General features: G+C 42.6%; 3 protein-coding genes across 3 annotated transcripts; all 3 read left to right on the forward strand.

The window, feature by feature from the left end:
- Nucleotides 1–630: 630 nt before the first annotated feature.
- LOC121055357 (fasciclin-like arabinogalactan protein 1) lies at nucleotides 631–1,652 on the forward strand. Its single transcript, XM_040527767.1, has one exon. The coding sequence runs from the start codon at nucleotides 708–710 to the stop codon at nucleotides 1,497–1,499; it is 792 nt and encodes a 263-aa protein (XP_040383701.1). The 5' UTR covers nucleotides 631–707; the 3' UTR covers nucleotides 1,500–1,652.
- A 7,029-nt stretch (nucleotides 1,653–8,681) lies between these two features.
- Nucleotides 8,682–9,190, forward strand: LOC121055382. The gene has a single exon (XM_040527851.1). It carries the CDS (start codon nucleotides 8,804–8,806, stop codon nucleotides 9,026–9,028), a length of 225 nt encoding a protein of 74 aa, XP_040383785.1. The 5' UTR covers nucleotides 8,682–8,803; the 3' UTR covers nucleotides 9,029–9,190.
- Nucleotides 9,191–13,089: 3,899 nt separating this feature from the next.
- On the forward strand, nucleotides 13,090–20,214 carry LOC102719703. Its single transcript, XM_040527342.1, has 9 exons — nucleotides 13,090–13,252; nucleotides 13,858–15,762; nucleotides 15,857–16,506; nucleotides 16,931–18,176; nucleotides 18,292–18,629; nucleotides 18,711–18,902; nucleotides 19,187–19,290; nucleotides 19,718–19,809; nucleotides 19,896–20,214. The coding sequence occupies exons 1-9, from the start codon at nucleotides 13,090–13,092 to the stop codon at nucleotides 19,931–19,933; spliced, it is 4,728 nt and encodes a 1,575-aa protein (XP_040383276.1). The 3' UTR covers nucleotides 19,934–20,214.

The following is a 20,214-nucleotide window of genomic DNA, read 5'->3' on the forward strand; positions in this document are numbered from 1 at the left end:
TTGCTATAAATATGAATATTAAATTTTTATTTATAAATATGATATTTGACTTTTTCACGAAACACCAAAACAATAACAACCATGCACGTAGTGGATCTATCTTCTGGGATCAAATCTTAATGCCTGTATATACCACACACACGCAACTAATTATTTAGTAACTCTAAAAATTTGTCGTTGGAATATTATATCCATCTAAGCGTGTGCCAGGGTTTAGTCGCTCATATATACAAAGAGAGTGTATTCATGTATACATTTTCCATGTAATCAAAAAAAAATTACAGGTTCACTATTTATCAACTGTTTAAAAATTTTTAATGTATCAATCAATTTTTTATCCATTAGATTTACGGTAAGATCTATGCTTGTTGTCTGTATGTTAATTTGTTTGATTTCCTTAGTTGCCGTTTAATTTCAATCCAACGTCTCACAAAATCAATCTATGAATTCGGGTTTTTTTAAACAATGTCCATTTAAAAACCACGGAAAAAGAAGGTTCACTCTCAAAAAAAAAAATCAAAATGGCAAGCGCTGCAATTGCGTCGGAACCCCAGGGGCATCACGGTTTGCACGGCCAGCCAAGTTTAAGTGAGCAGCAATCTCTATACTGCGCCCACTCCCCTCACTCCCACGCGGCACGCACACCGCTGCACCTGCACCGCGCTCCACTCCACCCCGCCCGCTCCGCGCCGGCCACCCCCCGCACAATGCGCCGCCTCCGCCTCGCGGCGCTCCTCGGGGTCCTCCTCCTCCTGCTGCCCCTCGCCGCGGCGGCCGGGGCGGCGGCCAAGGCGCCGGCGGCCCCGCCGGCGCCGCCCAACGTGACGACGGCGATGGCGAAGGGCGGGTGCAAGGCCTTCGCCGACCTGATCGCGTCGTCGCCCGACGCGGCCTCCACGTACCAGTCGGCCGTCGGCGGCGGCGTCACCGTGTTCTGCCCCACCGACGACGCCGTCAGGGCGTTCATGCCCAGGTACAGGAACCTCACCGCCGAGGGCAAGGCGGAGGTGCTCCTCTTCCACGCCGTGCCGGTGTACTACTCCCGGGGGAGCCTCAAGTCCAACAACGGCGTCATGAACACCCTCGCCACCGACGGCGCCGCCAAGAACTACAACTTCACGGTGCAGAACGAGGGCGACGCCGTCACCATCAAGACGGCCGCCTCCCAGGACGTCGCGCGGGTCAAGTCCACGGTGCTCGACGCCGACCCCGTCGCCATCTTCACCGTCGACTCGGTGATCGAGCCGGTGGAGCTGTTCAAGCCCGCGCCGGCGCCCTCGCCCGCGCCGGCGGCGGACGCTCCCAAGGCGGCCAGCAAGGCCGCGCACCACCCGGCGCCCGTCGTGGCCGACGCTCCCGGCCCCGCCGCCACCGACTCGCCTCCGGCCGACCAGAAGAAGGAGGCCAACAAGAGCGCGGCGGCCGGCGCGCCGTCGTGTGTCCGGTGGTTCGCCGCGACGGTGGCCGCCGCCGTCGTCATGGCCTCCACGTTGGCTTAGGCCTTTCCTTCTTTTTTTTTTTTTTGCGGTTTCTTTTTGTTGATCCATTGGTGTGATTGTGGTGTGATGGCGTGTTGATCGATGTGCTTGCGAGATTTGTGCTTCTTTCATGGAAGAACTAGTGGCGTGCTTAAATATTTTGTTAGTACTTTCCCCTAGATTTCTTCTTTCTTTGTCTGCTGCTGCTACTTGTCAAATTGTTATTACTGCTAGACTATGAGAGGTTGATATCTTATCAGCATTTTTGGTTTTTGATCTGTTGATGCAATTAAAATTCCGAGTAACTAGTGAACTGCTCCCATACGAACCATTCATTTTAAAACAAATTTTCAGCTTTTTTTTAATACAATTTCTGAACAGAGTAATTTGTCACTTAAATTGTTGGAATGTCTTTCATCTCGACCAAATCACACCCATGCCACTCAAATTTACTCTGCATCAAGTGCAACTTCTGCAGCTCATTTCGTGAGGCTTCATTTGTCGGTGGATGCACGCCTACTTGCTCCAGAGGTCAAAACAACACAAGCCAACCATCAAAAGCAACAGTACAAAACCCCTTTAAAAAGGACACAGTAAAAATAAAGAAATCAGGAAGCATCTGTTACTACTCCTGGAAGATTAACCCTAGTTGCGTTTTGTTCTTTTTTTTTTACCGAGGAAACAGCACACGAGGCCGCTTCCATTTCGGCCCAAATTCTGGCGACGAGGGGGACGAAAACGAGCCTTCAATGGTAGCACTGACAGGACTGTGGATCTCCGGACAGACATCGGCAGCACCACCCACAGTCAGTTACAGTGCTGTGCTGCGATCTCTCCCCAGCAGGCATTTAACTTTTTATCATTTTTAAAAATAACATCTAATATATTTATGACACGTACATTCTATGATAAATATATTAGCACTACTTCTAATAGTGGTAAAAAGTGAATTATTCCCTTCCTAGCCTAGCATCTTTTGGCACGAGAAAGCGCTTTGGACTGTGTCCATTTCAGACAAGACAATGAGCGGCAACCTGTTTCGGCTATTCCCCTCTTGGCCCCTTCTTTTGATGACTGGCGCCATGCTTCTCCGATCGGTTGATTGTTTCGGTCATCCACCAGCCTCGTTCCACGCAGGTGAGACGGGAACGTGTCGCTAACAGGTGGGTATGGGCTCTACGTGTCAGTGAACTGTATCGCTCGGACTTTATGTTAGAGAAAATTATTCTTTAGGTCACTACCTTGTGGAATTCTCATGGAAATAGCAGGATTTATGAAAATGTGATTATCGCAAAAAATCACGTGTATCATGAGGGGACAACTTTGGGGCGGTAGGGCTTAGGAGATATTATGCGAGTTCAAAAAGTTGAAAAAGTTTGGTAGAGAATAACAAAATTTCTCGGTGAGAGTTTATGTAATTCTTGAACTTAACTTTTTTAAAAAGACATGAATCAATCAAAATAAATCGCATACTGACTTGGAGTTAGTTAAATTAAAAACAAATAATTATGTAGCATGTCTGGCAATAAATGACAATTATCTCGGTGATAATAGCTCCTGCCGCCGTTATTTTGTCACGATATTGTGTGAATTGTGATGTTCTCCGTGATTGTTCATGGTAAACCGCCACAATTATCGTACAAAATCGTGCAGTTATCGTGCCAAAATCGCATGATGTCCCTTCTCAAACCATGGCGATATTGTTCAAAAAGTTGAGATTTAAATTTGCACATTTTCTCCGCAACAATTTGGGTTTCCCTCCGCAATGAATGAAACCTGAGATAAAATGATTTACAGTATAAGACAAAGAGAGTATTAAATAAAATTATATGAGTCTTAACAAATGCATTTTGTCCAATTTATTTTAAATGGAAACGAGAGAAACAACCTTCCAATTTACACAAGATTTGGGAGGTTTCAGACCGAAACTAACCGAACAAAAGGACGAAATGGGCCACCCTGGGACGTTGGGTGGCTGGGCGCTGTGTCGTAGAAATTATATGCTTCAGCCCTCGGCGACGGCATGCCCGGCCGGGCGACCGGTTCTGGCCGCAGGATCAGCCACGTGGCAGAAATCTAACGGCCATACCCCCATCGCCACCGGAAAAATAGCGATTAGCTACAAGCGCGCGCCACCGCCCGGGCACGAAAGGCCAGGAAGGCGGAGGCCGCCGCCTCCCGCCTAAAAAAAGCCCGCGAACCCCCCAATATATACCGCTCCCGCCACCCCGCTTCGCCGATCATCGCACCACCGCCGCCGCAGCAGCAGCAGCAGCTACCCTCGCACGCACGCACGCACCAACCAAGCCGGCCGCCCCCACCTCGCAGCGTACCGCCGCACTACCACCACCACCATCCATCACATGGCTCGCGCAAGCGCAGCGCTCTTCCTCGCGGCGCTCCTCTTCGTCGCCATGGCGGTGGCGCCGCTGGCGAAGGCGGAGGAGCCCGCCGCCGACGCGCCGGCCGCCGACGCCCCGTCCGCCGACTCGCCGGCGGAGGGGCCCGGCGGCCCGGCCGCCGCGCCCGGCCCCGAGGGGATCGCCGGTCTCTCCGACAGCGACGACGACGACTCCTCCAACTGATCCGACCGACGGCGTCGGCTTTTTTTTTGTCAACGATCCGTTTGCTTGATTTGGAGCAAGCTAATAAGCAATATGGTCGTCGCCATATGATTATGAACATGTTCTCTTTTCGCTTTTCATCTCGACGAAATGCCGCCATGATCTCATCCTATATATAGTTTAGTTTGTAATTGCAACCTATCATTGTATGTTTCAAATTTAATTGATCATACTTCCGTCTCAAACATTCTAATGTTATTTAGATTTATATAGATGCTAATTAATTATATATACAATTAATATACATTAATCAATAAACTAATCTAGATATAACTAAAATATCTTACAGAATGAAACAAATGAAGCATTATATTAATAGTTCTAGCTTTGCATGTTTGATTAAACCAATACAATGAACACATTCACGATACAAAGCACAAGACCTTTTTTTTCAGAAAAAAACACACCCATAATTTTAGAGAAAAAACCACCCATCTTGGGTGACCAAACGAGGAACGAAGGAAAACATCCTGACAGGACAATAATTCGCCTATAAGGGCACCTTCAATACGGCCCAAACTAATCGTTAGATAGAATCGATACAGCGATCCATTTTTAGTGGGCCAAAACTAAGCCCATTTTGGGGCATCAGGAGAACTATCCTATATACATAGATTTTTCAATGCATATTTTATATACACCAATTAACAAATATTAGCAAAAAAACCTATAAAATTACGCATATACTTTCAAAAGGACTACACCCTCCATTTATAAAGTATCATCTTCAATTTATTATAATAGAGAGAAACAAAAAGATAAAATTTTGATATGTTTGATCTCTAGTACTAAAATCAGAGTCCTTTGTCCCCCCCCCCCCTCTATGGACTACGCATGCAACACGTTCACTGCGTAACGACTACATGATATAATCTTTTATCCTCAGCGATCCTCCTAAACTATTCTCATTCATATGGGCCAGGCCCATTACAATACATGAAACTACCATGTTCTTTTACAACTAAAATAAAATGAATTTAAATATGAGAATTTATATACATGTAAATATCATTAGAATTATATGTATAAATTTTATAAAATTTTTGGCGATATTGTTAATTGGTGTGCATGAAAAGCTCCTGTGCATAGAATATGTTATATACAAAACCACGTGATACATTCAGACTACATCATCCACACCATAGCATCATGGTTGTGTTCTTTTTTCATATGAAAGATAAAATATAAAAGATTATCTAATCTTTTTTATAGTTATTTAATGATATAAATATTATGATTATCCACTATAAAGTTTATTTTTTTAGAAATATAAGATTATAAACTTCTATAGAGAAATTTTTTACCGAAAGTATACTATTAGGAGTTCGAAAAGTGTGCGCATAAAAGCCAAAAAATAATCTGCAGACAAGAACGCCATCTGTATACTGGAATAGTTCCTTTAGTGAGTACACCACAAGAATCATATTGTGTCTATTTCTGTTGAGAAAAAAATGGTCACATCATATTAGTACTCCCTCATTTTTTTATTTGATGTAATTAATTGACTTTTGGATTTATCCTTGACACTTCATCTTATATAAAATTTTATATAAATATGTAAAATTATAAATCGTGTTTAAAGTTTCTACAGGAATAAATTAAACCACATAAAATAATTAATAAATATATTTTTAGATAAGACGAATAGTTAAACATTGATATAAAAGTTAAAGACGTCAAATAGAAAAAATGAAGGGTGTATATGTCGACTACATCACCCACACTATCACTCTTATCCTTTCGCTTATGTTTATATTTATAAGCCAAAATTTTAATTTGAGTTGATTTTAGGATTTTTTTATCAAATTTTATTTTTCTTGGATTTTATATCGCTAAGAATATAGATAAAAGATTTATTTAAAAAATATTTTTTTATTTACAATACAATCGCCCCCAGTACTGGCCAAGCGATTACTCCAGCATTCTGTGCCTATCCTTGCCCTTCCAATCCGTTTCGCGCGGGCGCGGCCACCACCGCAGCGGAACCTACGCCTCAGCTCGTTCCCCCTCCCTCCCCCTCCTCCTGCTCCTCCTCCTCCTCTCCCGCTCCCGGCGATCGACCTGCATGGCCTCGCCGTCGAGCATATATATACACCCGCGCCACCGGGCGCCCTCTCGCGGGAGCTAGCATTGATTGCGAACTAATTAATCAGCCGGGTCGCGACGTACATCACCAGCTAGCTAGCTAGCTAATCAAAGCCGTGTAGCAGCGGAAGGAGACATGTCTCGCGCGCTCGCCCTCCTCGCGGCGGCTGTCCTGCTGCTGGCCGCGCACGTGGCCGTCGTCCCGCTCGCCGCCGCGGAAGGAGCGGCCGGCGGTGGCGACGACGCCGGCGCCGTCCCGGGAGCCGGGAAGCTAGCGAGCGCGGGGTCGGCGGTGAAGTCGGCCGCCGCCAACGCGTTCGGGGTCGGCTCCGACATCGGCGGAGTCCCGGTCGACCCGGCGGCGGGCGGCGCCACCGCTTAATACGAATTGCGAGGTTGATCAATCTCGCCGCTGTTGGCTGGCGAGGTTTTTGTTGCGTCAAATAAGCTCGATGTCTACACGATGACACGTTCATTTTGTATGGGTTTTATGCTTTTATATGTGTACAGGATAATACTAGCATGATCGACATTATTAATTTCTTTTGGTCCCTCGTTGGATGTCCCTAGCTCGTTTATTCAAACACCATCCAAATATTCTTTTATGGATATCAGAATACTCCACAAACAACAAATTCTAACTCTCTCACACACAAAAACAAACCTAACGGCTTTTTTTTTTTCCAAGTGAATTTTGGTCGAGCGAAAGAAGTCTGTTTTCTTTTTATAAATTTTACAACCATTTGACGTACTCATCAAGATATATGTAGTGAGCTCTGTCGATCTTAAGATATATATATTGGTCCAATCTTCTAATATGCTTATAGAAGTAGGGTATGTTTATATGGGTGAACATATTTGTGTCGGGTGTAAAAGAACATTAGTGTCGAGCATGGAACCGAAACTAAAATCCCTAGCTAGCACTAATGAGGGGAGTAGATCTATGTTAAATTAGGAACCTGTCGCGTATGAGGCTATTTGTGCCACTTGTAAAAGTACATTAGCACCGGGTATGATCAGAACCAGCGCTAAATCTCTGATACTAATGGGAGGAGTACATCTATGAGAGACCGGGGGCTCAACACATATGAGATTATACGAGTAAAAAATAACCAGCTCATCGCATCGGTCATATTGCTTTACTGCTCCTTTCCCTCGCTCAGAATATCATCCACATATTGAGAACAAAGGAACATCCACATATATAAAAATGAATATCCACATAAAACTCTCCTTTCCCCTCCCCCCAAAGAATAGAATCCAATAACGTAGGGACAGAGACGAGGGAGAGGGCGGTGAGGAGGAGTATATCTTAGATCCAAGGTGGATGGCACGACCCCCCATCCAAGAAAAAGTAACCTTTTGTTACTCTTACATACCAGTGACAATAAATTTATCACTCTCCTCTCGCAAGACTTGTGAGAGAATAAACTCTTTCAGTAAAAAAGGCAAAAAGTTAAAAGCTCCCCCGTCGCAAGATCGCAAAACGGTGCTACAAGTTGTAGCCGATGCGTGTGTCAACTGGCGTGAAACCCCTTGCCACAACGCCTCCCCACGTGTTCTAGTGCTCCACCGATGCTGACCCACTCCTCCAAGCCAACAACAACGATATATCTTCATATCCAGCTTATGTTCGGAGAGCGGAAATATATGAGGAAGAGAGGGAGAGAGAGAGTTGTTGAAGAAAGAAAAGAGATACTCTGTGGTAGAGAAAAAGAGTGGTTGGCGGCTCAGTTTCAGTTCTATTGATTGGTTTCGCTTTAGAGTTCCATCGTCAAAAAAGTATATTAAGTTACCATACACTTTTTAGTGCCTTGAGATACATTATATCACGAGGTACTAAAAATTTGTACTAAAATTTTTATACAAATTTTTGATACCTTGAAGTACTTTTCAAGGATGAAAAAAAACCCTTCGCTTTAGTGGTACATGTATTCCCGCCTGATTTGTTGGGTTGCGAGACAAAGACACCTATCTGTATCCAATATGAGCTCTAATGTAATCAGCGCTGATGAGTACTCCCTCTGTCCCAAAACAAACCAATCTTTTGGTTTCTATGTCAAGCGTTTGACCATCCATTTTATCTGAAAAGTGCTATTAATGATTTATCATCTAATAAAAACAAATATATCAATTGTAAATTTTTTAATAAGACAAATAGTTAAACATTATAGGTAAAAAATAAGTAAAAAGTAAAAGATTGGTTTGTTTTGTGACGGAGGGAGTAGATCATTCGTGTTGGATTTCGAGCAACCGGGGACACCGATGGCCCGACGGGTACGAGTGTAGCGTTTGTACAGTGTTTCTATTAAAAAAAAAAGACATTTCCGGCGTTTGATCCTATTTCCCGCTGTGCTCGATCGAGACGAATCCTGCACATACATTCCCATGCATCCTGAGAATCCATGACCATCGGGACGTCGGATCACCGAACACCTCACCCCAACCATCGCCTTCTTCGCTCCTGTATATATGCACCCATCCATGGATCGATCCACACACAGACACACTCCACCAGCGCAAAGAGTCACAGCATCGATCACTCACTACCACCGCGCGCAAGTCGATCGCTCGCCAAGACGACGTGCCGTGCCGTGCCGTGCGTGCATTCCGGACATGTCTCGCCGGCCGCTCGCCCTCGCCGCGGCGCTCCTGCTGCTGCTGCTGGCCGCCGCCGCCGTCGCCGTCGTGGACGATGCCGTCCGGCCGGGCGCCGGGGAGGAGCTCGCGGGCGTTGGGTCGTCGGCGGTGAAGTCGGCGATGGCGGCCGGCGCCGACCCCGACCCTTCCTCCTCCGTCGACGGCGTCCCGGCCGACCCGGCGCCGGACGCCCGCGGCTAATCAAATCATTAAACCGTGCTTCATTTGTTGTTCTATGAATGATTATGCTTTTGTTGATGTCCTTTGTGCGTTCGTGATCGACTTTAATTTGTCAGTGTGGTGAAGCTAGCTAGCTTCGGATCAAATCCAAGAAAAGCTTGAAATTGATCAGACTTAACACCACTTTTTTACTCGTTTCTGATGTGATAATTAATGGGCCACCTAGTGATCAAATGTTTGAAAATTTTAATTCCATCAATCACCTCTAGTCACTACTCTTCGATGATAATTTAAAGTCGTGCACCTAAGTCAAAAAGTCTGTACGCGTCCTCTCCTATGCATTGCACACGTGTTTGATAGAAAAATAAAAAAACAAACGTTTGATCAATAGCAAAAATGGATAATTAAACTTGGTTCGTTGTTGATCGCAGCATGAGTGCACTGTAGTTTTCGTTTTTTAAGAAAGAATGATTGATCGATGGTAATTGTGATGTTTTTAACGATGGGCATGATGGCAAGAATTGAGTCATGTTTTGTATGTTCCACACATCTTACTCGATCCAGTCATTACCTTTTTTCCGTTTACGAAGCGACTGGTTTTTCCAACCACCGTTTGTATGAACATCCAACAATTCACACACTTCAGTGCCTAAAGAAGTATGCCCATACTTAAAAAGAAAAACGCACTCTAGTGAATCCCAACCTATATGATCGAAATGAAAAAAAAAATCTCATCTAGAGAAACACAAAAGCAATCCAGCTGAGCAGCGTGCCCAGGTGGAAATACAAAAAAGAATATCAAATACATATTGGTGCCGGTTTTAGACGCAACTACAAAAATTTGACGATACCAAGGAGTTGATCTATGATGCATGCCGAAAGCTTGAATCTACCATCATGCAAATCTTTGCGAATTTTAGCTGGAGATTTAGCAACAGGATTTCTTCTTGATTTGTTATTCTCTAGTTTGTTTATGTTTAGAGTTCATTGTCTAGAGATTTGATCAATCTGGTATTGCTCTAATGTGTGAACCTCGGACTGTAATAAGTGACTGTAGTTTCTTTTGAAGTCAAAGCCGGATTATCCATTATCTAAAAAAAATAGAAACTGAAAAATAAGGAATACCAAATAGAAATTAGGGAGTAAATTTATATATTAGAAATGTGCCAAAATATAGGTCGTTTCCTCAAGGAGAGAGAGTATGAGTATCGTATTGCTTCAGATCAGTGCACGCCATGCGATGTGTGAAGATGTAATGACATCTTTTCCATCCAGCCTAACCTCCATATATGAATCATCTATTATATGTTCTATAACAGCTGCATTATCCACGAGCTTCATTAATCAAATGGCCTTCACTGATGTTGCATCGGCCTTTTCTCCCTTTAATATATGAACAAAATCTTTTCGAGTATCATCTCATATTCTCTCGTTGATCCCACGCTAGATGCTCACACATACCCTGAAACTATGGTGGTGTTTAGATTGAGAAAATTTTTGGGAGAAGTGTCATGTTAAATGTTTGACCGCATGTCGGAAGGGGTTTTCGGACACGAATGAAAAAACGAATTTCACGGCTAGCCTGGAAACCGCGAGATGAATCTTTTGAGCCTAATTAATCCGTCATTAGCACATGTTGGTTACTGTAGCACTTATGGCTAATCATGGGCTAATTAGGCTCAAAAGATTCGTCTCAAGATTTCTTTCATAACTGTGCAATTAGTTTTTTTGATTCATCTACGTTTAATAATTTATTTAGATGTCTAAAAATTTAATGTGATGTTTTTGAAAAAAAATTTAGAAACTAAACGAGGCCTAAATACCACCTATATATACTCTGCACGCAAACGTACGGCGACACTCTTCTGTAAAGTGATCGTGTACAGGAATATAATACACTGGTAAGCGTGGTTTTCGGCAGACCGTGGCCGCGTTCTCGCCCCCCTTAAGTTAACTTATCCGTCGTTTTCCACGCGTACGTTTTTAAAACTGTTAAATGTTATATTTTTTACAAAAATTTTCTATACGAAAGTTGTTTTAAGAAATTATATTAATTTATTATATATTTTTTTAATAATTTATAGTTAATTAATTATATATTAATTTATTACTACGTTTTCCGTGCCACACATAAGTTAACTTAGACCCTCTTGGCTGAACGCGGCCTATGTCTAATTATGTGTCTAATTATTTAACAGACGGTTCAATCCCCAGCTACATACACTTTCTTCTTTATTTTTTTACCTTTTTTAAAAGTATCTTAATGTACCGTATATTTTTTAGCAAGGTATAATGTACTCTAAGATACTAATATTTTATACTAAAATTTTTAATACCTTAAACTTTTTAAAGACGGTAAAAAAACTACATATAACGCCGGCGAAATGCCGTGATTCTTCGACAAAATAAAAGAAGTTACTTTTTCGGCGACAATCAAGTAGATGGAATATTTCTGTTCACCTTGTGCTTGGCTCATCTTGACCCTCGAGTCCCTATATTTTTCAATGCCCAAGATTAGATCTGAAGTCCAGTATACTTGGGGAGCTGATAACAGGAAGCGTTGCAGTGAGCCCAGTGATCACCATGTCTGAAGCTAGTACTGGCAACAACGTTTACCGCGTGCGTGTGTCTGTTACTCGGAATTTGACGTTCCTGTACGGTGGTGTCCGAGAGAAAAAAAATGAAAATATATAATAGTTTATCTTATTTTGCATGTATATACAAAGTTAGTAAAAAAAATCTCTAAAATGCATATGTGATGCGGTATGGGTTTGCTGCACTTGGTGTGTCGCGAGAGATCAGGTGGGTAGAATGATATTTTTATACATCTCCACCATCTGTGAATATACTCACTATGTGATTTCTCAGACAGATAAGAAGTTACCGTTGCTGCCGCGGTTTCCCTTGAGAGCCATATCGCTGACTTGTGGTTCGGCTTCTTCGTGCCTTGACTCATGAAGCCGAAGCCACACTCAATTTGTTTTCTAACCTTAGAATTTTAAATTTCTTAAGAATACATGTATACATATTTTATTTATAATTTTTTTAAGTCAATTGTAGGCCAAACTTTAGCAATGCCTACGCTGATCCCGGATGCTCTCTTCCGACGAAACCATGGGTGGCCATCTTGTCCACCCGTCATTATCGAGGCCCACAAAAGCTGACTGGAATTAGATCGCTAGCTACAAATGACCCATTTTCTTGTCTTGGCCTAGTGGATCAGGCCCACGTGAACAAGTGGAGCTATATGTAAAGACCCAGTATAGACCGTCCATTTCAAGCTGATGGAGGTTGTAGCTTCTAAGTATAATAATAGACAAACATTCGTGTGCGTTAAGATGCATGAACATCGCTACATGCCTAAAAAATCTACACATACAAACTTTTCATAATTCATATATATATATATATATTTCTCTTTATATACAAAGTTTATATATAGAAAATATATACCTAGAAACAAATATAGCATATAAAGTATATGGTAGAAAAAATATCTACTTTAAAAATACCATTTTAAAAGGTTGCATCTACAAATATTATAGACTAAAATCGTATATAAAATACGTGTATATGTAATATATATATATATAAATTATGTACACGTAAAATGTTCGTGCGGGTTAGCGGTTGCGGGTGTTCGTCCATTAGTATTTTTGGTTTATAGCACTTTGTCTCGGATTCGATGATATTGTCCCACGACACTCTCGATGATTCGATGATATGTCCCACGATACTCTCGGTGACACTCAGGGGGCAGCATCACCGAATCAGGTGGGTCAACGGAACAGCCGAGCGTACGCAGAGATCCTGGCCGTCCGATCAATTCCCGCATCGGCATCAGCATCGTCCTCCGCCGCAGCGGTAACATCACCGGCTCACCGCCCGGGTTCGGTTCGCCAGATCTCTCGCCCTCGTCGCCCTCCTCCCCAAATTCAAAATTTCGAGCACTCCCCCTCCCCCTCCCCCTACGCCGTCGTCTAGCCGTTCCTACCCACCCTCAAGGATCCGCCTCCCTTGATGCCCAAACCCTAGACAGCCACCCCACCCACCCACCGGGGCCTCGGAGCGGAGCGAGCGCCATGGAGGAGCTGTTCATGCAGGTGTTCGAGCGGCGGGACTGGGTGGCGGCGCAGATGCGGCAGCAGGTGGACTCCTACGACCAGTCCCTCGCCTGCGCGCTCCTCGCCGCCGGGCGCCGCCCCCCGCCGTGGCTCCTCCCGTCGCGCCCCGGTGCGCCGCAGGGTGAGTTGCTGTCCCTTTCTCTCCCCCGCCTCCGCTCCCGCGCGCATCCGGTCGAGCGGGTTCGTCAGGGCGTTGGGTTGGGTTCCAAATTTCCAATCGAAGTAGCCGTCGATGGGATTTTTTGGTAAATTTTCTGAAGCAGACTTAAACTCACCTACGCTAGCTATTAGTTGGTTTTAGTTTAGCGTTGCCAACATTTCGGGCCTATTCAGGAATTTTACATTATTTTGATAGGGGACAGTTCAATTTCTCCAGTTATCCTTTGAGAATCCTCCAAACCGAAGAGGCCATTCGTATGTTTTATAGTCTAGTTGGCATTCTTAGTCGCTACAGTCGAAAGATTTGGGTTCATGATGCCCACATTTAGAGCTTGCTATTACTAAAACTTGGCAGTTAAAATTGGCTTTAAGGCCACATTTCCCCCAACTGCAAAGATCAGAAGATGTCCTCATCTTGTTCCCAACGGGAAATAGCCAAATAGGCCTCAAGTTGGAAGGAGCCTTTATCGTGTTTAGCCTGTTGTCCGGGGATGCTGTTTATTTTCGTTCTTATCCACTTTTGCTATAGAATTCGTTTAAATTCTGAAATACCTTGTTTACGTGCAGAGCTGAATGGCAGACCGAGTATATCAGAGTTTGTTTTCCTTGGAAGCCATATTACTACACCAGCAATCGATAGAACTAGCTATCAGCCTCGAGCTGTTCATAGTACTTCCTTAAGAAATGTGGGAGTTCCAAGTGGATATAGCAACCTAGGGACTGCTTGTACTACTGTGGATACTGACCAACACCAAGAGGTCCAGCCAAAGGAGACTAAATTTAACGAGGAGTTTGGAAACAATAGAGCTGAAGCCAGCATGTTTTCAAGGATTCAACGTTCCAGGTCGAGGCAAAGGAATATTGAGGACCGTTTACGTGAAAAGGATCAAGCTGCAAATGGTAGTAGTGGTGGTTTGCAAGACGTGACAGAGGGGTCTAAGCTTGCCGGTGTGGGGATAAACAGTACCACTGAATCGTCATCCTCTGAACCTTGTGGTGCTGGCGGTGCAAACAATGCTGGAACTACATCATGTTTTCTAGGCCAGGAGAATGATCTTAATGCCAACAAGAGGAACTCAACTGAATTCTTAAAGTGCAGTAATGGAAATGAAGGAGTTCGCTTAGATTGTTCCCCATCGATGGTTCTAGAAAATCACATTACCAGTTCTGACAATAATGCCAAGGTTCCTGATGACTGCTCTGCAAGAGATTCATCAAGAGCACAAGTTGCAGATAGCATATGCCATCCCCTCCCTGAAACTCATCTATTTGTTGAACCCAAAATTCTTCAGTTCGAAGGTGTTGAATCAGTATGCATGAAATTTTCGAGCGAAAAAATGAGGCAGTCACTGGAAAGTGCCCATCTTGATGTTTCTGAGGCACATCCTTTAAATGAAAGCCCATCTTCTACCGGCTGTTATCATGTACCTTGTTCTACGGGAAGCTCATCGCTTGCTGGTGTTGAATTAGGATTTTTAAACCCTGACAGTGCAACATTGAAGCAGCACCCGCAATATAGCAGTCTTGATCTTGCAACCACGCGTTCTCGAAATGTGGACCCATCTCCGACCATTTCCTCTAAAGTACTTGATTACATGAGTGATCCATTAGTTGAACGGAATGCATATTGTATTCCTGATATTAATTCTCTGGAAGGACAATGTTCTAAGGTTGGCCAACTGCTTGAAAAGGAAGAAACAAATGCATTTTCTGTTGCCGATCCAATGCTTGAAACAGATGCATTGCATTGCACAGAAAATACAGAAATAATAAGAAATCTTGTCACCCATGATTCCAAGCCTCTTGAACAACAAACCACTGATTCTCATGTTTTGCCTCATCCATGCAGTGGATCTGTGCAGCTAGCTGATATTAGTTCTGGGCCTCCTTCATTAGGAATACTGCCAAATAGTTTCTTGGAAGAGGATGGTCTTGATCACCTCTCCCATTCTGATACAAATGATACAAATAGCCAATGCTCCCCATATAGGGCTGCTGAAAGCCCAGATCTGCTTCCACCTCGACACGTTAACTCTGGTGATGTTTATCGACAGAGCCTCTCTTGTTGTAAATCACAAAAGAACAACAAAAATTCCAATGGTTGTGCTGAAATTGAGGACAGCACTGTATCCATAGAAAAACCATCGTCATTCCATGAGCAATATTTATTGGATAGACCACCTATGGAACTCAATGAAAATTTTGCAGATCAGGATATTCCCTTGGGACACACTCTGGGCACACATAGTGAGACTCTCAAAGGAAAGATGGTAGCCGTCTTGGTCAACTGCCATTCAGGAAAGATGGTAGCCGACTCTCAAAGGAAGGGTTTGACTGAAGCATCTGTTTTTTCTTACAGAGAGAATGAGTCCACGGGGCAAAAGGTTGCGAGCAATATTTCAACTGGTGCGATGCACATAACAGAAAGGAGTGGGTATTCCGCCATGAATTGCACAGGTCCCCAACAAGATGGTACCATGCTTTTTACTTGTAGGATATTGTCTTTAGTTGTCTTTTGTACCAACTGTCACTCTGGCATGTGCTTACATAATCTCTAATTTTGCAGGAACAGAACGAGAAACCTCTCTTTTTGATAGTGCTGTTCAAATAAATGCTAACCGATGCACCGTGGAGAACAATAAGCACATGAAATCTTCACGACCTTCTGTTCAATACTCTTTACGGAGCTTGATGTCACATGATAGAAGCAATATGCTCCAGTCAGAAGGAAGAAGTGCTGCAAGTGACCAGAAGAGGTCAAATGCAGATGGAGTTCAAGTAAACGGTGGCTCATCATCTAAAAGGAGAAGAATAAATCGTCAACCGGATACTGCCCTATCCATCTCTCCTGACACAGATTCATTGTCGGCGAACCACCAAGTTGACATTGATGGTCATGTGTTAACTCTGGAATGTTTCTCAGGGAAGTCTCAGCCTTCAGGCCATTACTTCTTAAGAAGTTTTGGATCCTCTGAGTGCATTCCTGACAAGTCAGTAAGGAAGAATGCTGCAAGTCACTGCAAGATACCAGTGTCAAATACCCATAATAAAAATAGCTGTTCTTCTCCTGAAAGAAACAAGAAGGGTAGTCTAGATAATGAAAATGGGACTTCTCCAGGACAATTACAAAATACATTAGATGTTGTGAAAACAACTACTGCTTTGCCCAGCTGCTATGGTACCCTAATTGATAATGAGGCATCATGCACAGAAGAGGTATGTGTTCATCAAGTGTTATGTTTTTTTCTGCACTGAAATTTTACAAATTTTAGTTCACCTGAAGGGCTCAATCGTCCTCTTTTATTGAGATAATATGCAGCGAATTACTGAACTAGTGATGCTCAGACTGGCTGTAGGATTATTTAAACTTTATCTTTGGATACCTTGGTCTAACAATTCTTGAATATACAGCCATGTAGCCTGTCCATTTTGTTTTTTCCTAAGTGATATGACTACAAATGCTTCAGACTAAATATAGCATATATCAGGGCAACTGTAATGTAGCTTTGCATATTATTGCACATCTTCATCTAAAATCAATTTATTAGCATCTTTAGCCAGTATGTTGGGCACCCTGCTCACTATTTTTTGTAGTGAGTCAGAATCTAATGCACTGAAAAATCATCCTCTTTGTTGTCAGGAAAATCCTTGCTTAGAAGGTAAACACACAAATGATGCTAATTCGAGTGTGGCACACCAGCAGATGACTCTTCAGATAGATAACATTGCATCTCAGAGTGTAATTTTAGATTCAAAAAATTATTCTAGAGTGAACTCAACTACTATGTCTCCAAGCTGTGTTTCGGATCAACATGGTGATCAAGCGTATGCACCAAGTGCATTGGTTCATGAGAATTTAAGTCATGGCTCCAGTTCAGAGGTTGATAGGGGATGTAAAAGTAATGGTTCAGAAGGGTGTTTATTGTCTGCTACTGCTATTACAAGGCAAGAGGGGGATGAATATATCAACTGTGATGACACAATGCCAGAATTTGAGCGATTTGATGTTCCTATCCAATTTGACAGCCCAAGTGTAGATAGAAGGACATCTGAAGCCCTTTGTGAGTCCAGAAAACTAGTCACCCTCAGTTCAAAGTTCTCATATTATGACACTAACACAGCAAGTGGTGTACACCGGCTATTGTCAACCATGTCTGGGAAGCCTATAAAATGCCCCTTCCCTGATGATCTACAACAATACAGTGCAAATAATGATAGAAGCATAAACGACATTTTTGGACCATGTGGATTGGGATTTGATGATTCCCTTTCTATGTATGATGTCGTGGCTTCATGTTCTTCAAATTCTAGCAACAGACAAGAGAACAATGACAATCCATTGACCCCATCAGTTGAAAAATATGGCCTGGGGAAACTATCGGCTAAATCTGGATCTAGTTCAGAACAAATGGGCTCTATTCCTGAACTAGAATGCTTCCGAATTGATGAACATAGCAGCATCGCAGAAGAAAATGAGCACCAAGGGATATTACACGGATCTGTTGGTTTGAATTCCTCAGATCAGTTGCCATCTGGCAGAAAAGCACTGCAAGATATCACTGGATTATGTCAAAACACTGTAAATTCTGCCTCTCTTTCCTCAATATTCATGGATACAGGTAGTGAGCTCAATCATCCTGCAGATATCATAAGTGATCATGCAAGCGATAAGCCGAATGATAGTCTTGCTACTTCAACCAAGAGAAAAGGGAAAGTATCTTGTTCCCTTCGTCCTAGATTAAGGAGGACAGAACTGCATAACAGAAATGGAGGACATCAGAGTGAAGCCAATATTGACAAACAATCTAAGCCGAGCAATATTGTTGCAAATGTGGCATCCTTTATACCTCTCGTAAAACCAAAGTTGCAACCTACAACTGCATGTGGTAAGTGCTATTTTTAATATTGTTGTTTATTTGGTTAGTGATGATTTGAGCTTAAAAATAATTTGAATGGTGGTGCTGATGTATGGGTTTCAAAAATTGGATTGTTGTCTTGTAGTGAAAAAAGATGTCAGAGTGAAGGCACTTGAGGCAGCTGAAGCTGCAAAACGTCTTGAAGAAAAGAAACAAAATGAACGTGAAATGCGCAAAGCAGCTGCAAAACTAGAGCGTGAAAGACTGAAGCAAGAGAAACAGTTAAAGCAAAAACAGGAAGAGGAACAAAAGAAGAAGAGGGATGCTGATGTGGCTGCTAAAAAGCGGCAAAGGGGAGAGGAAGAAAGGAAGGAAAAAGAGAGAAAAAGAAAATGCACTGAGGAGGCTTGGAAACAACAGAAGCAGCCTACGGATAAAAAGCATTCTGTGAATGATGAGAAAGATGCTCATCACAAAACATCTGTGAGTAGAAGCAAAATATTTTATTTCTGTCAGTCTTTTGTGGGGCATATTTTTTTTGATTGAATATTTTAACTATTGCAGGATAATAAGGAGCTGAGAAACGATTTAGTTGATGCTGTAAAGGTCCAAGTTAAACCTGATGGAAGAACTACTGCACCTGCTCTTGAATATAGGACCACTAATTGTAACAACGAGAAGGGTGTGGTAGTAGATGAGAGACCTGCAAGTATTGGATCTCATGCTACGACAAGTATTCCAAACAGTCTTGAGGAGGTACCAACTGTTTATTTAACTTTGTTGAGACGAGGGGCATAACACCAAATCTTTATGCATTGGTAGCGATCATTTTATATTGCTACATAACTGAAGTCATAATTCATAAGCCTTAGAATGCGGGCAAAATATCTGGATTACACAAACCAATAGTTTTATTGCAGATGGAGCAAAACAACAAACATTGCCAAGCTGACCTGTTTGCTCTTCATAGCTTTTGTTGTGGTCTCAACAGTAGTTGTAACACTGAATTAATTCTGTGTTGTTACTGAAACTTATTTCAGCCATATCAAATGTCTCCATATAAGGATTCTGATGAGGAAGATGATGATTTTGAACATGAAGAAGAATCAAGACGTAAAAGGAAATTTATTCCTTCATGGGCTCGGTATGTATCCACCTTATCAAATCACCTATTCAAAGTTGCAGCCATTCTTTGAGAAAAAGTTGTCTGAATTGACGCACTGATGTCTAATGTGAACGCTTACTACTTGTGGAAACAAATATGGCTTCCGTATTATGCCAAAGATTTCATACATTACTTGTGGATGAAATGTAGCTTTTGTATTATAGCGCAGATTACATGGATAGTCTTTTGAGCTCAATGTGAAGTGATTATGGGCAGCTCCTTTACATAATTGTTAAAACGTCTATTCTATTCTAATACTGATTAGCATATTGTTGCTATGGTGGACACAGGGTATGAATCTTTTGTCATGTTTGTTGCAATAACTTGCATACTTCTTTTATCTTCTGTTATCATAATGAAGTACTGGTCCTCGAGTTTTGCTATAACAAAGTTGTCTGATTTGCAGGAAAGAAAACTTGGATAAGCTCTTATTGGCCAATCATACTTTAGACCCTAGAGAAATTTTTGCACAGAAGTGCTCCTTCAACTTATCTTATGGTAACCTCCAGCTCATCTGTGTCTATCAATAAATTTTTTTCAGTTATTGCTGCTGCTGAATTCTTTTCCTTGCCTATTCTCCACAGTTCTTCCAGTCCACACTCCACAACGTGGCTTCAGGTGAAGTTCCCATTTGACGGGCTATTGGCAATACGTCGTTGCCAAATTACATCATCAGAAGTTGTGCATATGCTTGGACGTCATTTTCCTGTATGCTAGAAAATTTATCAATGCAGCAGAACATTTTTTTTTATTTGGAGTAGAATGTAGCAGAACATTTGTTGCCACATTTGTATACATATTTGGGCATCAACAATTTGTACCACCCGAGTTAAGTTTATAAAGACCTTTCTGGGCAGTATATTAATTACCGAGATTATGGATATAAATCAGACTGCAAAGTGA

This window comes from Oryza brachyantha, chromosome 9 (assembly GCF_000231095.2).
Source record: "Oryza brachyantha chromosome 9, ObraRS2, whole genome shotgun sequence".
NCBI classification, from domain to species: Eukaryota; Viridiplantae; Streptophyta; class Magnoliopsida; order Poales; family Poaceae; genus Oryza; species Oryza brachyantha.

What these genes read in the sequence shown, in the direction of transcription:
- LOC121055357 (XM_040527767.1), top strand. Translation starts at nt 708, where the DNA reads ATGCGCCGCCTCCGCCTCGCGGCGCTCCTCGGGGTCCTCCTCCTCCTG.
- LOC121055382 (XM_040527851.1), top strand. Translation starts at nt 8,804, where the DNA reads ATGTCTCGCCGGCCGCTCGCCCTCGCCGCGGCGCTCCTGCTGCTGCTG.
- LOC102719703 (XM_040527342.1), top strand. Translation starts at nt 13,090, where the DNA reads ATGGAGGAGCTGTTCATGCAGGTGTTCGAGCGGCGGGACTGGGTGGCG. An exon ending in AGGCATCATGCACAGAAGAG is followed by an intron (nt 16,507 to 16,930) that starts GTATGTGTTCAT and finishes CTTTGTTGTCAG; the next exon opens with GAAAATCCTTGCTTAGAAGG. An exon ending in ATGCTCATCACAAAACATCT is followed by an intron (nt 18,630 to 18,710) that starts GTGAGTAGAAGC and finishes TAACTATTGCAG; the next exon opens with GATAATAAGGAGCTGAGAAA.